The sequence below is a fragment of the Trichophyton rubrum genome, assembly GCF_000151425.1.
Source record: "Trichophyton rubrum CBS 118892 genomic scaffold supercont2.1, whole genome shotgun sequence".
Classification (NCBI taxonomy): domain Eukaryota; kingdom Fungi; phylum Ascomycota; class Eurotiomycetes; order Onygenales; family Arthrodermataceae; genus Trichophyton; species Trichophyton rubrum.
The window spans coordinates 1,431,131-1,444,311 of record NW_003456428.1 but is presented as its reverse complement, the minus strand read 5'-3'; the positions used below and the strand labels follow the sequence as shown (position 1 = coordinate 1,444,311).

The window sequence follows — 13,181 nt, the reverse complement described above, 5'->3', positions numbered from 1 at the left end:
TCCCGGTAGGATTGAGTCAGAGGACGACCAGGACTACCTCATGCTCGAGGTGCTGCTCAAGCGGTACTCGATTCTGCGAGATGGGGAGCCAACTTCGCCTGCAAACGTTATTGAGCGTGCTGTCGATCTCCATGCATTGAGTGTGATCGGGTCGGCTGGGTACCAGAAGTGCATCAGGTACCTGTGGCAGGGCTGGTTGTGCCAGGACGACCAGGATCCCACCAACTTCATCGAGTACAGGGAGAGAAACAATCCTTCCTACTGGTCCCATTTCAACCCGGACAGACTCAGGGCACCAGTCTACCAGAATGCCGTCCAAGTCTTCTTCTCCATCCTCTACCTTGTTCTCTTCACCATTGTGATCAACACGGTCAATCCAACCGGTGACCTGGACGTGGCAGAATGCATCCTCTATGGCATGACTCTAGGCTTCATTCTCGACGAAGTCACCAAGTTCTGGAAGGTCGGCCGTTTCTACTTCGGATTCTGGAACGCCTTCAATTCAACTCTTTACTGTCTGCTCCTGGTCTCCTTCGTCTTCCGAATAGTCGCCTTGACCCATTCAAAGGATGTCGACAACGAAACCCGTAACTACTACAACCAGCTGAGCTACAACTTCCTTGCCTTTTCGGCTCCGATGTTCTGGGGTAGACTGCTCCTATACCTTGATACCTACCGCTTCTTCGGTGCGATGCTCGTGGTACTGAAGGTCATGATGAAGGAGAGTTTGATCTTCTTCGCCCTCTTGGCCGTTGTCATCATTGGTTTCTTGCAGGGATTTGTTGGAATGGATCAGGCAGATCCTGATAATAACATGACTGCTGTTGTGCTCCTTCAGGGAATGGCCAATACGGTCTTGCAGAATCCTTCATTCTCTGAGTTCCAGACTTTTGCTCCGCCTTTCGGTATCCTGCTTTACTACCTGTTCACTTTCGTGGTGATGGTTGGTGAGTACTATTATTTCCTTTTCTAACCAATATAGTTATCCTGCTAACCTCTGTATAAAGTTCTGCTTAATATCTTGATTGCTCTGTATAACAGTGCCTATGAGGACATTACTGGTAACGCAATCAATGAATACATGGGTCTCTTTGCCCATCGAACCCTTCAATATGTTCGAGCTCCCGATGAAAATGTTTTTATTGCCCGTATGTAGCCACCCTCATAACTCCAGACTATTTTTTCTAATCTTTAACCTAACTAACCAAGCTTCTAGCACTGAACTTGATTGAAATTTTCTGTCTTATCATTCCTTTCGAATGGTGGATGCCTTCTGACCGCTATGACAAACTCAACAACTACGTCATGGGCATCATATACTCTCCTCTCCTCTTAGTTACTGCATTGCTTGAATCAGCCAATGCTCAACGGATCAGACTCAACCGTCGTCTAGGTGAAGAAGACGACGACACCCAAGAAGAATGGGAAAATGCCGCTGAGTCCGCAGGGTTTGACTTCAAGAGAATTGACGACAATCCTGACACTGGCGCCTGGGATAAGGTTGTTACTAAAACTAAGCCTAATGTTGAGGTCGACCAATGTGTCTTGGAAGTTAGGGAATTAAAGGAACAAGTCAGACAACTCACTCAGTTGGTTAATACCTTGATGGAAAGGCAGGGCATATCTGCTGCACCGGCGAATGGAGAAGGTCAGGCCAGTCAGGAGACGAACGGGAACGCGTAAACAAGGCTGTTATTATTCCCACTTTTCATGTCTTTTTCCCATCGTTTAATTATCCAGTTTATGCGTCGTATACGAGTCTTTTTTTTTTTTTTTTTATCTCCTCAATCTATTTTATAGTCCCCGATCTAGTATCTATAGGGAACCCCGGTAGAGAAGATGAAGGTGCCCTTACAGTCCCCAGCTCGTAGGCCTTCTTTAGCATGCTACTTGAAATCTAAAAGAGTCGTAAATTTGACAAATTATAATGAAGACGCTTGCTATTATGAACAGTAAAGGTCTAGCTAACAGTAACTAGCAAAGCGAAAATTAGATGTGCATGCAAATATGTAGGTAGTAGATAAATAATATTGCCAGGAACTTGGGTAAGATTTGAATCATCAGGGTCATTAATAATACTCTCAGGAGAAAAGAGAGAAACAAAAGCGAACGCCAGCAACCACCCTTGAAAATGAGCAACGCTTTAAGGAAGAACAAGAAATTGCAATACCAGTGTCAGTCACCGAGCTAAATATTGGAAAAGAGAACTTGTAAGGATAACGAATGCAATGATTCAATCATTACTGGCCTGAATCGCCAGTAAACAGCCCTTCAAAGTCTAACTGACTGATCATACCATTGACATGATCTATTTCTTTATTCAAATCCGCAACATTTTGAGCAAGGCTGCTTGCCTCGTCAAATTTACGCCGTTTGTTGGCGTCGGCAATCATTTCTGAGACGAAAAACCTCTGTTCTTCAAGAACAATGAGCCGATCACGGAGTTCTTTCTCTTCCGCTTCAAGCGCTGAGAGTGCACTACTGTTATTACTAGCTAGGCTAGTGGTGCTGCCACCCTGGTCGGGATTGCCGTACTTAATGGATGCAAGGGAACGGGGCTGGGCATTACCCCCGTTCATGCGCCTGCCATCTGAGGATGACGAATCGAAACTGAGATTCCTGCCGTATGGAGTGGCATGTTTCAGTATCTTGGGAAGAGTTTTGAGTGGAAGCATATGTAGGTGGAGGAAGCTTGTGGCTTGATGGTATATTGCTTGTTGTAGTTTTGCTTGTGTTGGTGACTGTGTTGGGTGGTCACGAATGCGCCTTGCGGCTACATCGTATTGGGCAAAAGAGTCAATTAACCGTTTACGGACTTTAGACGCCTCGGTTAGTTGAGCCGGTTCTGGAGGGTTATCGGGGTCTCTAGTTGTATATATAGTTAGAAAAGAGCCATGGGAATTGACGAGATGAGGGGAAACGAACTGAAGAGCTGCTAGAATCTTGTGAAATCTCGGCAATAACAGTCTAATCCCCCGTTCGAACTGAACAAGATTTTTATAAGCGCGAACATCCGGTGGTTCTCTGGCGATATCTTCCATGAAATCTCGTTTACTAAATATGGTGGTTTTGCAATCTTTGCATAATCGCACGTCGAGATTAATTTTATCTGGAGCCGGCTTTTCTGATAATCGAGGTTGGGCTTTTGTGGTCAGTATGCACCAAATAAGAGCAAATAATATAGTCAAACATACATTTGGTCACATCAAGGCTTATCAAGGAAGAACATTCAGTTGCCGGATCGCCACAAACAACCCTACCGCATGTTCTGCAATGATGTCTTCGGAAGATGTACGCAGAGAACTCCTGCTGACAAAAAGGGCATATGGAAACTTCCACATCATCTTGCCAACTGACGACAGACTGTTTGAGTGCTTTCCTCTGGTCTGTTTGCCAACCAATAGCCCATCTTTTAGACTGTACTTGCTCTAGAGGTAGCCCAGCAAGAAGTTGAGTTAGACGTGTCAATCTCTTTTCCAGCCGAGATATTTCTAGAAAAGCTTTGTCAACTGTAGGTTTTCTAAGGGCTTTGAACATATCCGTGTGGTCACGTTCCGCTCCTAAACAGATTTTAGCACTGGGGAAGTGTAAACCAGGCAGGGGTCTGATGTTTACCGGTAAAATCATTATAACCCTCTCGCGACTTGTAGCAGGTTTCACAGACGCGGCACCAAAACCCCCGTACTGGTTCGTGCTGAGCAGACCTCGAAAGCTTCATTTGATACATGGTGTGATCCTCGCAGAATAGACGGCCACATTTTCTGCAGTTGATACAGCCATTTGTTGCGGTAAGCCTTTTCTCGCACATGGGGTCCAGGCAAACATCATTAAGCGACCGTTGCTGCCAGTGAGACTTCGTTATTAGATCGTCAGGGTCGATAGGTTTAGCGGCCTCCGAAACTGAGTTCTCAGCGGTGGGTCGTGTTGACGGTGGTAAAAGTTGAGTGTTTTGGTTAGATTCAAAGACTTCCAGGCCTTTCAGCTTCTGGTTGAGTACAGCAAGTGGTTGAAATCGTTTGGCCTTTTCGACCTGTGTCTGGAACCAGTCCTTCACTTCCACTTGTTGCTCATCTTCGAGATTCCGATGTTCGTCGTCGAGATGTCTAGGACGAAGGAGTGAGTTTCGTGTGTTGGAGTAACAGGTAAGTCGTGCGCAATTACCTATTCAGCTGTAAGAGTGTCACCTATTAGAGCATCGAGTATCAGTACCCAGGCAATCCAGGAGACATAAAAGGAGACATAGGGTATCTTACCATCCCTTCGTTGCAGATAGGGCAAACCAGCGCCCCAGTGCTGCGGGAAGCCTTGGCTATGGACGAATCTCCATTTTTAAGAAAGACCCTCGAGGATAGATCCTGTGTATCAGACGATACCTGCGAGTTAGAGGCCTGGGAAACCAAAGAGGCACTGCTAGCGGACGGCGATATCGCATTCGATGAGCTATTCTTGGGCAGTGGTTTTGGCGGAGCAGGATTTATCGACCGTCCACTACCTAGAACTCTGCCCCCGCCTATAGATCGGTTAGGCATGGTCTGCGGAGGGTTGTAGAGAGCAACACTTTGCCCTCACGCATGCTGGTGCGGCTGTATCGAACGGCTTGACGGTGAGCAGGCACTTATGATGCTGCTTCGCCCTTCGTTCACAAAAAGTCAAAATCGTTCTTTGCCCCATTGTCTCGACTTATGTAATCAGGATTATCGGCCCGTTTGACTCGGGATGCTGAGATAAGCAGCTTTCGGTTTTCCCATTGGCTTCCAATAATCCGAAAACCTAACTTTATTTCAGCTCACCAGCCTCATTATGTAATCAATGATGAAGCCACGAAAAGTCCAAGTTGCGTTTTTGTCATTGAAAAGGAGCTGCTCTTCTACCATCTTCGGCCTCGCAAACCACCTCCATACACTTAACATCCGGCGCCCTTATGATACTGATGTGGACGATATAGACGATCTCTCTTGACATTTCTTTGTCTGCTGCCCCCCGGCCATTAATAGACATTTTAATGTAATTTACTGGTTCCGCAGAGACACATGTCAGCTCGAGTCCACCAATATGTGAGTTCAACTCCCGGGGAAAAAAATGCAGCATGTTGGCTAACTAACTGTCTGACTTCACAGGTCTAAACTTATAGATAATCCGCAGATTCAATCTGCGGCTCTCCGTAACCCCTTGCCGGTCCAATTCCGCATCTACGTTTGGCCATTTACGATATTATGGCCGGTTTTCCTTGCCTTCTACCTTTCTCCAGAACGATATGAGACATATATTCAGGGCCCTGAATGGGCTGCTTTATGGACTGGATCTATCGCTACCCTACAAGCTTTGCTATGGTTAATGACGAAGTGGAACATCAACATTGACGCGCTCTTCACCACGATACCTGCCAAATCTGTTACCGAGGCACAGCTCATCAAAGTCATACCGGCCGCAAACGCAGGATCTGCAGAAATTTGCAAGCTTGTAAAGGACAATATTGGAGGAACCGAAGTTGTCTCATTTTTGTTCCAAAAGAGACGCTTCCGTTACAATCTGGAAAAGGGGTGTTTTACCCCCTTACAGTATGTTCTTGATACTGAGCCAAAGCCAACGTTGGGATACTTCCAGGAATCTCGCGGTCTTACTTCGCTTGCCAAAGTTGATGACGTTCAACAGCATTATGGAGATAACACCTTTGACATTCCAGTGCCCACCTTTGTAGAGCTCTTTAAGGAACATGCGGTTGCTCCATTCTTTGTCTTCCAGGTATTCTGTGTCGGTCTCTGGCTTTTGGATGAGTACTGGTACTATTCGCTGTTTACCTTGGTTATGTTGGTGGTATTTGAGAGTACTGTGGTATGGCAACGACAGAGAACCCTCACTGAATTTCGAGGCATGAGCATCAAGCCTTACGATATTTGGGTTTTCAGAGATAATAATTGGGTGGAAGTGAGCAGCGAAAAGCTTCTTCCAGGAGATCTGGTGTCAATCAATCGGACCAAAGATGATAGTGGAGTTCCATGCGATATACTACTTGTATGGGGAAGTGCCATTGTTAACGAAGCCATGCTTTCTGGAGAGAGTACCCCTCTGCTTAAGGATTCCATCCAGTTACGACCAGCCAATGACCGAATTGAACCAGATGGCCTAGATAAGAACTCATTCTTATACGGAGGCACTAAGGTCCTGCAAATCACCCATCCGAATTCGCAAGCTGGACAAGATAATGGCTACCAGCCATTAAATGGGGCACCTGTCGCACCTGACAATGGTGCCCTTGGAATCGTTATTCGTACTGGCTTCGAAACCAGCCAGGGGAGCCTTGTTCGAACTATGATTTATTCCACGGAACCTGTTTCTGCTAACAATATGGAAGCATTCATGTTCATCCTCTTCCTCTTGATATTTGCCATCGCAGCCTCTTGGTATGTTTGGGTTGAAGGCGTTGCTCAAGATCGAAAACGATCCAAGCTTCTTCTCGATTGTGTTTTGATCATCACCAGTGTCGTACCCCCAGAGCTTCCAATGGAACTGAGCCTTGCCGTCAATACTAGTCTGGCGGCTCTCAGTAGATTCGCAATCTTCTGTACTGAACCATTCAGAATTCCATATGCTGGACGCGTTGATATTGCTTGCTTCGATAAGACTGGGACTCTCACAGGAGAAGATCTAGTTGTTGATGGGATTGCGGGCCTGACTCTTGGCCAAACCGGGGTCCCCACAGACAAATATGGAGCGCACACGACAGTCACCAAAGTTACTGATGTTCATGACAACACGACCCTCGTTCTTGCTACTGCGCACGCACTAGTCAAGCTTGACGAAGGCGAGATCGTTGGTGACCCAATGGAAAAAGCAACTTTGACATCTCTCGGATGGACCCTTGGCCAGAATGATACCTTGACAAGCAAAGCTGGTTCCGCCGGAAGAACAGGCGACACCCTTCTTGAATCAGTTAACATTAAACGAAGATTCCAATTTTCTTCCGCATTGAAGCGCCAAAGCACTGTTGCCATTGTGAACACACTCGACAAACGGTCATCCAAGCGATCCAAAGCTACCTTCGTTGGTGTCAAAGGAGCCCCTGAAACCATAAGCACCATGCTTGTGTCCACTCCTCCGTATTACGAAGAAACGTTCAAGCATTTTACCCGCAATGGCGCAAGGGTTCTTGCATTAGCATACAAATTCCTTTCTGACACTGAAATTGGACAAAGTCGTATTAACAACCTGAAGCGTGAGGAGGTTGAATCGGGATTGCATTTCGCTGGGTTCCTAGTACTACAATGCCCGTTAAAAGATGACGCAATCAAAGCAGTGCGAATGCTCAACGAGAGTAGCCATCGGGTTGTCATGATTACCGGAGACAATCCTCTGACTGCCGTTCATGTAGCAAAGAAAGTGGAAATTATCGATCGCGAGGTTCTCATTCTTGATGCCCCTGAACATGATACCAGTGGCACAAAGGTCGTATGGCGAAGTGTGGATGATAAGTTCAGCGTTAATGTTGACCCTTCCAAACCAATCGATCCCTCCATCCTAGCCGAGAAAGATCTATGCGTTACCGGGTATGCCCTGGAGAAGTTCAGAGGCCAACCGGGTCTCCTTAGCTTAATTCGATATACCTGGGTATACTCCCGAGTATCCCCCAAACAAAAAGAGGAGATACTGCTAGCCATGAACGAAGCTGGATACACTACCTTGATGTGTGGTGACGGTACCAACGATGTCGGAGCTCTGAAACAGGCGCATATCGGTGTCGCCCTGCTAAATGGAACGCAAGAAGACCTCAATAAAATCTCTGAACACTTCAGAAATACAAAAATGAAGGAGATTTATGAAAAGCAAGTACAGCTGATGCAAAGATTCAATCAACCGGCTCCACCCGTCCCCGTTCATATCGCCCATTTGTATCCACCTGGCGCAAACAACCCTCACTATGAGACGGCCATGTTGCGTGAAGCCCAAAAGAAAATTGCAGCTGGAACAGCACCTTCAGATACAAACGGGGCACCAACTATTGCATCTCCTGGAGCCCAAGCGCCACAACAACCCGATGACAGCAACCTTACTCCTCAACAACGAAAGCAAAAGCAAGCATCTCTTGCTGCTTCATCCCTGGCCGACAAGTTAAGCGCCTCCATGATGGAAGGGATGGATGAGGACGAACCGCCGACTTTGAAACTCGGCGATGCGTCCGTTGCTGCCCCTTTCACGAGTAAACTGGCAAATGTCATTGCTATCCCAAATATTATTCGACAAGGACGTTGCACTCTAGTTGCCACAATTCAGATGTATAAAATTCTTGCCCTAAACTGTCTAATCAGTGCTTACAGCTTGAGTGTCATTTACCTTGATGGCATTAAATTCGGAGATGGACAAGTCACTATCAGTGGAATGTTGATGAGTGTGTGTTTCTTCTCCATATCTCGCGCAAAAGTATGCCTCAGAAACCTTGCCCCCTTCTCTTTCTGATATGATACCCCGCTGACACTACAATAGGCGGTTGAAGGACTATCGAAGGAACGACCCCAACCGAATATTTTCAATATATATATCATGGGATCAATTCTGGGCCAGTTCGCGATTCACATTGTTACCTTGATTTACATTTCACAATACGTATACTCCATCGAACCGTAAGTTCCCCGACGCGGTTTTTACCCCTACACATATAGGTAAATTTCATTCTAACCGAGAAAACAGACGCAAAGAAAAGATTGATCTGGAGGGCGAATTCGAACCGTCGCTTCTTAACAGTGCCATCTACTTGCTACAGCTTATCCAGCAAATTTCCACATTCTCAATCAACTATCAGGGCCGGCCATTCAGAGAGTCCATTCGTGAAAATCGCGCTATGTACTGGGGACTTGTGTTAACCTCGGGTGTAGCGCTGTCTTGCGCGACCGAATTTATCCCAGAGCTCAACACTAAACTCAGACTCGTTCCATTTGAACCCGGATTCCGGGTGAGGCTCACACTGACTATGATCTTGGATTACGTTGGCTGCTGGCTTGTGGAGAACATACTGAAGACCAACTTCAGTGACTATAAGCCAAAGGCTATTGCTGTGAGGAGACCTGACCAACTTGCCGCCGAGGAAAAGAGGAAACAAGAAGAGGAGGACAAGGAAAAACAGAAAGAAACTGAGAAGAGCACATAGATGTCATAGGATCATGTCAGCCTCTTCATTCTTCCCCCTCCGTTGACTGTTACTCAGTCCGTCGCCTTCTTATCATGCTTCAAGCAGGGTTGAAGAAGAAAAGAAAAAGAAGCAAAAATTTTGTGTTATGAGTAAGGGAAACTGGGAAGACCAAAAAAAAAATTGATAAGTACGGTTTCTTTTCATAAATGGTCAATTTTGCATGTTTATAATTGGGTTGCTGTTGCATTTCTTTTTTTTTTTTTTTTTATTTCATCAAGTAGTTGGTTTCTTTGCGTCCCCGGTTTTCCCAAGGAGGCGTTCAGCTCGGCGGTGATAAAGGGGTTGAATTAAATAAAGGAACCGCGGAATCACTCTCATCAGCACTTCATTTTTCAGCCCTTCCAGAAACAGGGAAACTCTGGTTATGGTCAATAGTAGGTAACCAGGGCAAGAGGGCGGAGCAGCTAAGTATCTGCAAGCAACCGCTTCGAAGATATTTGACTGAATATCTGCTATGTTGCTTTCAGCCCTGCTTCGGCAAAGAGTCAACCGCTCTCTCCGTGGTTAGCTATGATATCGGCGCAGTTCTTTGTGTAACTTGGTAGTCACTTTGTTACGTATCAGGCCACTCCTTCACAATAGAGCCATGAAAAGCAATTACCTATATTTCGTATATTCCAGTCCGAAATGATGGAGTTCATGCCACGCGTCTTGGAAAGGTGACCAAATCGCGTAACAGACATTCTTCGACCACATCCGTACCTGACAGGAGAATAACAGAATATTGAAATCGAAATCGAAATTGAAATGTGATAGACACAATAACGGGAAATGATATTGAATAGATCGACCGTTCTAAGCGTTACACCGGTTAAGGGGATGTTGTACCAGCCAAATGAAGCGCCCAGACCCATTGGCTGTAATACTCCCCTGGAAAGAAGTCGAGCAGGATGAAGCAAGACAAAAATAACGTCCCGTGCCCTTTCTTTCAATATATACATAGGGAAGTATATGCTGTACAAAAGCTGACAAATGGGGCACCAATCTCCTGGCTCACCTGGGAGCGAGCAAGGGGAGCCAAGTACCTAATGTATGTTCGATTTGAGTGCTCAGGACGGTACCTAAATAAGGCGACTTGCCTCTCAGCTGTGGTGCACCCGGTATGATGTACTCTTTGTGCACCAATCATTTGTCTTGAATCGACACCTCCAAGTATTCCGTTCTGTGCAATCGAGGCTTGCTTGTCACAAATTTGACCCTACTAGAGGCAGGATACACAGGAAAGGTATCTCGTCTCATCGTGGTGTCAAGATGTCGAGACTCGAATCGCGGTCAGTGACCTTTGCCCGAGTGGTTCCTGGCCGTGAACTCCGCTCCCAAAGGAGACCATGTAATTTGAGTATGGGCCTTTTGCAACTAGGTATTATGGATTCGACAACACATGCGTTGTCATAGGGTCCTTTTTTCCCCATAGTATAAGCTGTGTCCGGATGTAGATGGCGCATTGCGTGAGCTTTCCCTGCAATAGAAGACATGGTGGGTGTCCCAGAAACGCTACCACCGGAGGTTGAGGGCCGGGGTGTACCGGTACTGTAATTCTCTTTCGAATAGGACGTTTTGCCAGAACGTAGTTGGGATGCAGAAGCAACAGTTTTGCTATCTCCTCCAGAAACTGAAAGCTCGTAGAACTCGTTGACTGTTCCGGCCATTAGCCCAGTTCGGAGGACAGCCAGGAGTCGTTTTAGGTTTGGAATGCAAGTGGCCACGATTGAAACGCAAAGGATGGCCTGCATCCAGATAGTTGGCATGACGGCCAGCCATGATCTCTCGGACGCAGAGGAAGCAAAGTAGGAGCGTGATGTAATAGTCATCACAACAGTAAAAGATGGGACACTATTGGTCGTTTCAAGTTAGCTCGGTGATTCTCTTCTAGTTGATGATTATCGAGGAGCTCCCATTCATCTCTCAGTCTCAATCTTCAGTTGACTTACATCAGTCTCATGCCAAAAAGAGCAGCAATAGCAAGTCTTTTGATGCATGGTATTTGCACCTGGGATACGAATAAAAATGGAAGAAGGACCAGCGCGAAATCTGTAATCATGCTTCCTATATTAAGGCCAACATGTAGGGCGTATTGGTTGAGCCAGCAATTTTCACCCGATTTCCATGGTTGAGCAAGCCCGCACTGCAGTGAAAGAGATAAAACACCAGCCAACCCCCAGAGGGCCAAAACCCCGAGGAGAATACGGCACATCAATAAGATGCATTTCAATGGCTTGATCGAAATGAGAAGTAGGGTAATGGAGGCCTTTGAGCATGCCAGTGATGCAAGAGCCAGTATCTGACTGATGTATATAAGCTACTCAACCGAAGGATATGTCAGTAATCCGTCCAGAAAGTATGCGCAAAGCCGAGAGAGGAAACATTTTCATACAATTTTAAACCCTTCCATTGGCATATGCCGAAGAGCACTTGGCTTCCGCCCCAGACCTCGTAAACAGGCGAAGTTTATGCATATTCCCTCAGCGGTTGACAAACACTTTCCCGTCAGTATAAGTCCGTCTTCTTGAAAGAAGAAGAAAAATTGTTACCGGGTAGCCAGAAGGGAGGATGCATACAGCAGCAAAAAGCAGGAACCAGTCGCTCCATGCCAGTGTTCTAAGAACCCTGAACCGCGCAATGAGTGTTGTAGCTGTCACGGAGACGGTAATAATCATGAACAAACAGGTTGAAACGATGACCCACGGACTGTGGTTCTCGGACGTCGGCTGTATAAAAGGCTGATAGAGCGGGTCTACACTCCGTTTAGACATCACGGCCCATATATGATGGATATCAAGCAGTTCTTCCGTGGTTGAGGGGACACAGTCGGTAGGTTTGCACAGACGCTGCATTCACCCTTCGTACTGGTGGTATAGAGCTGGATATATATCGTTGTTCGATGTCCGAATCCGACTTTGTATTGAGCCATAACTATTATCCATCCCGCACCAGCAGCATGACGGTTTTCTTTGAAGCGTTTAAAAATAGAGGCGAAGCGGCGTAGATCCCTCGGCTAGGGACCCAGAGATCCGCAACGATAGAGTTGCATCTGTGCCTGAGCCGCGCCGCTGAGATTTCAACGATGACCAGGAGAACTTGTGGACTGGTCACTTTTTGTGGATTCTATCCTGTGAAATGTGTGCTCCCGTCACTCTAGCTTCAGGATAGGCATTTCGCTCCTCACTTTTCTCCTGATCTTCTTTTGCTTCTTCTCCTGTTCTTCTTGTTTCCTGTGCTCCAGCACATTTGCTTCTTCCTGCGGGAGGTCGGAGCTGGAGACCAAGTGCAACATCTCCCGTACCAGATATCGAAGACGATCCAGGCATGTAACAGGCCAGCATTTCGCACATCTCGCACATCTCATGCCAGAAAAGCCCTTTCAACGGCACCACTTTGTTGGCCACCTTTGTCTCTCTCTCGAAGCCCCGACATGGGCATGGTCGCCATGGCTTTGTTTGTGTAGCCGTCCCAGTCCAAGTTTGGCTGGCGATCACTCTGATATTTCCAGCTCGCAGCCAACTTGGAAGAGCCGGAATTGCTCACAGCGAGTGGGAGTTTTTCCCCTGTTGTGGCGCTTCCAACAAGCGAAGCGAGCTCCTTGTCTTCCTCGCCTTCAAGATCCTTCAGGTGCTTTTGGATTTTCTGATTCTGGCCCGTTTGCCCCTGAGCAGGTTGAACTCAAGTTGAGAGAGGCCACAATGTTTAACGGGAGTGATAACTAATGGTATCGTGCCACTGGCATCAAGTCGCAAAGTATCTCGTCGCGTACCGAGTAACGAAGTATTAGTTTGTTAGTTGCTCGACCAGGGGCGCCGTGAAGCTTGGGGGGAATATCGCCAGCCGCAAAAGCAAACATGAATTTTTATATCCTGCAGCTCGTGTCTAGCCCAACGGAGGATGATGTTACCAGTCGACTCACGATGCCAAAGAACGATGCCCATGTTTGACCAAACGAGACGGTGCTCTCTTTCTTTGTGATAGACAAAAAGATGGATCACACAGCATCTGATCAAAAGTC

The 13,181-nt window shown here is 46.7% G+C and overlaps 4 protein-coding genes across 13 annotated transcripts; 2 read left to right on the top strand and 2 right to left on the bottom strand.

Moving 5' to 3' along the window:
* Nucleotides 1-40: 40 nt before the first annotated feature.
* Nucleotides 41-1,683, top strand: TERG_00558 (uncharacterized protein; the record flags this gene model as incomplete). Its single annotated transcript, XM_003238519.2, has 3 exons — nt 41-947; nt 1,008-1,148; nt 1,217-1,683. 3 exons carry the CDS (start codon nt 41-43, stop codon nt 1,681-1,683), a joined length of 1,515 nt encoding a protein of 504 aa, XP_003238567.2.
* Nucleotides 1,684-1,782: 99 nt separating this feature from the next.
* On the bottom strand, nt 1,783-4,980 carry TERG_00557 (uncharacterized protein). Of its 8 annotated transcripts, XM_047749126.1 has the most exons (5): nt 4,254-4,406; nt 4,162-4,184; nt 3,195-4,103; nt 2,926-3,142; nt 1,783-2,865 (listed from the first exon to the last, which is right to left on the bottom strand). In XM_047749126.1, the coding sequence occupies exons 3-5, from the start codon at nt 3,625-3,627 to the stop codon at nt 2,241-2,243; spliced, it is 1,275 nt and encodes a 424-aa protein (XP_047605149.1). In that variant the 5' UTR covers nt 3,628-4,103; nt 4,162-4,184; nt 4,254-4,406; the 3' UTR covers nt 1,783-2,240. The 8 variants fall into 8 exon arrangements, with proteins under 8 accessions (XP_047605149.1, XP_047605147.1, XP_047605148.1 ...); XM_047749124.1 differs by having other exon boundaries at nt 4,162-4,406; XM_047749125.1 differs by having other exon boundaries at nt 3,195-4,184.
* Nucleotides 4,981-5,052: 72 nt separating this feature from the next.
* On the top strand, nt 5,053-9,139 carry TERG_00556 (uncharacterized protein; the record flags this gene model as incomplete). Of its 3 annotated transcripts, XM_047747609.1 has the most annotated exons (4): nt 5,053-5,054; nt 5,118-8,415; nt 8,479-8,615; nt 8,683-9,139. In XM_047747609.1, coding segments are annotated over 4 exons (3,894 nt in total). The 3 variants fall into 3 exon arrangements, with proteins under 3 accessions (XP_047603570.1, XP_047605141.1, XP_047605142.1); XM_047749118.1 differs by lacking the exon at nt 8,683-9,139 and having other exon boundaries at nt 8,479-8,619; XM_047749119.1 differs by lacking the exons at nt 8,479-8,615; nt 8,683-9,139 and having other exon boundaries at nt 5,118-8,451.
* Nucleotides 9,140-9,452: 313 nt separating this feature from the next.
* On the bottom strand, nt 9,453-12,570 carry TERG_00555 (uncharacterized protein). The gene has a single exon (XM_047747608.1). It carries the CDS (start codon nt 10,990-10,992, stop codon nt 10,417-10,419), a length of 576 nt encoding a protein of 191 aa, XP_047603569.1. The 5' UTR covers nt 10,993-12,570; the 3' UTR covers nt 9,453-10,416.
* Between the last annotated feature and the right edge of the window lie 611 nt (nt 12,571-13,181).

Excerpts from the sequence above, each read along its gene's own strand:
- TERG_00557 (XM_047747610.1), bottom strand. The coding sequence starts at position 3,627 with ATGATTTTACCGGTAAACATCAGACCCCTGCCTGGTTTACACTTCCCC. Across the intron at positions 3,143-3,194 it reads AAGCCTTGATGTGACCAAAT|CCCAACCTCGATTATCAGAA; the intron begins GTATGTTTGACT and ends TGACCACAAAAG.
- TERG_00555 (XM_047747608.1), bottom strand. The coding sequence starts at position 10,992 with ATGACTATTACATCACGCTCCTACTTTGCTTCCTCTGCGTCCGAGAGA.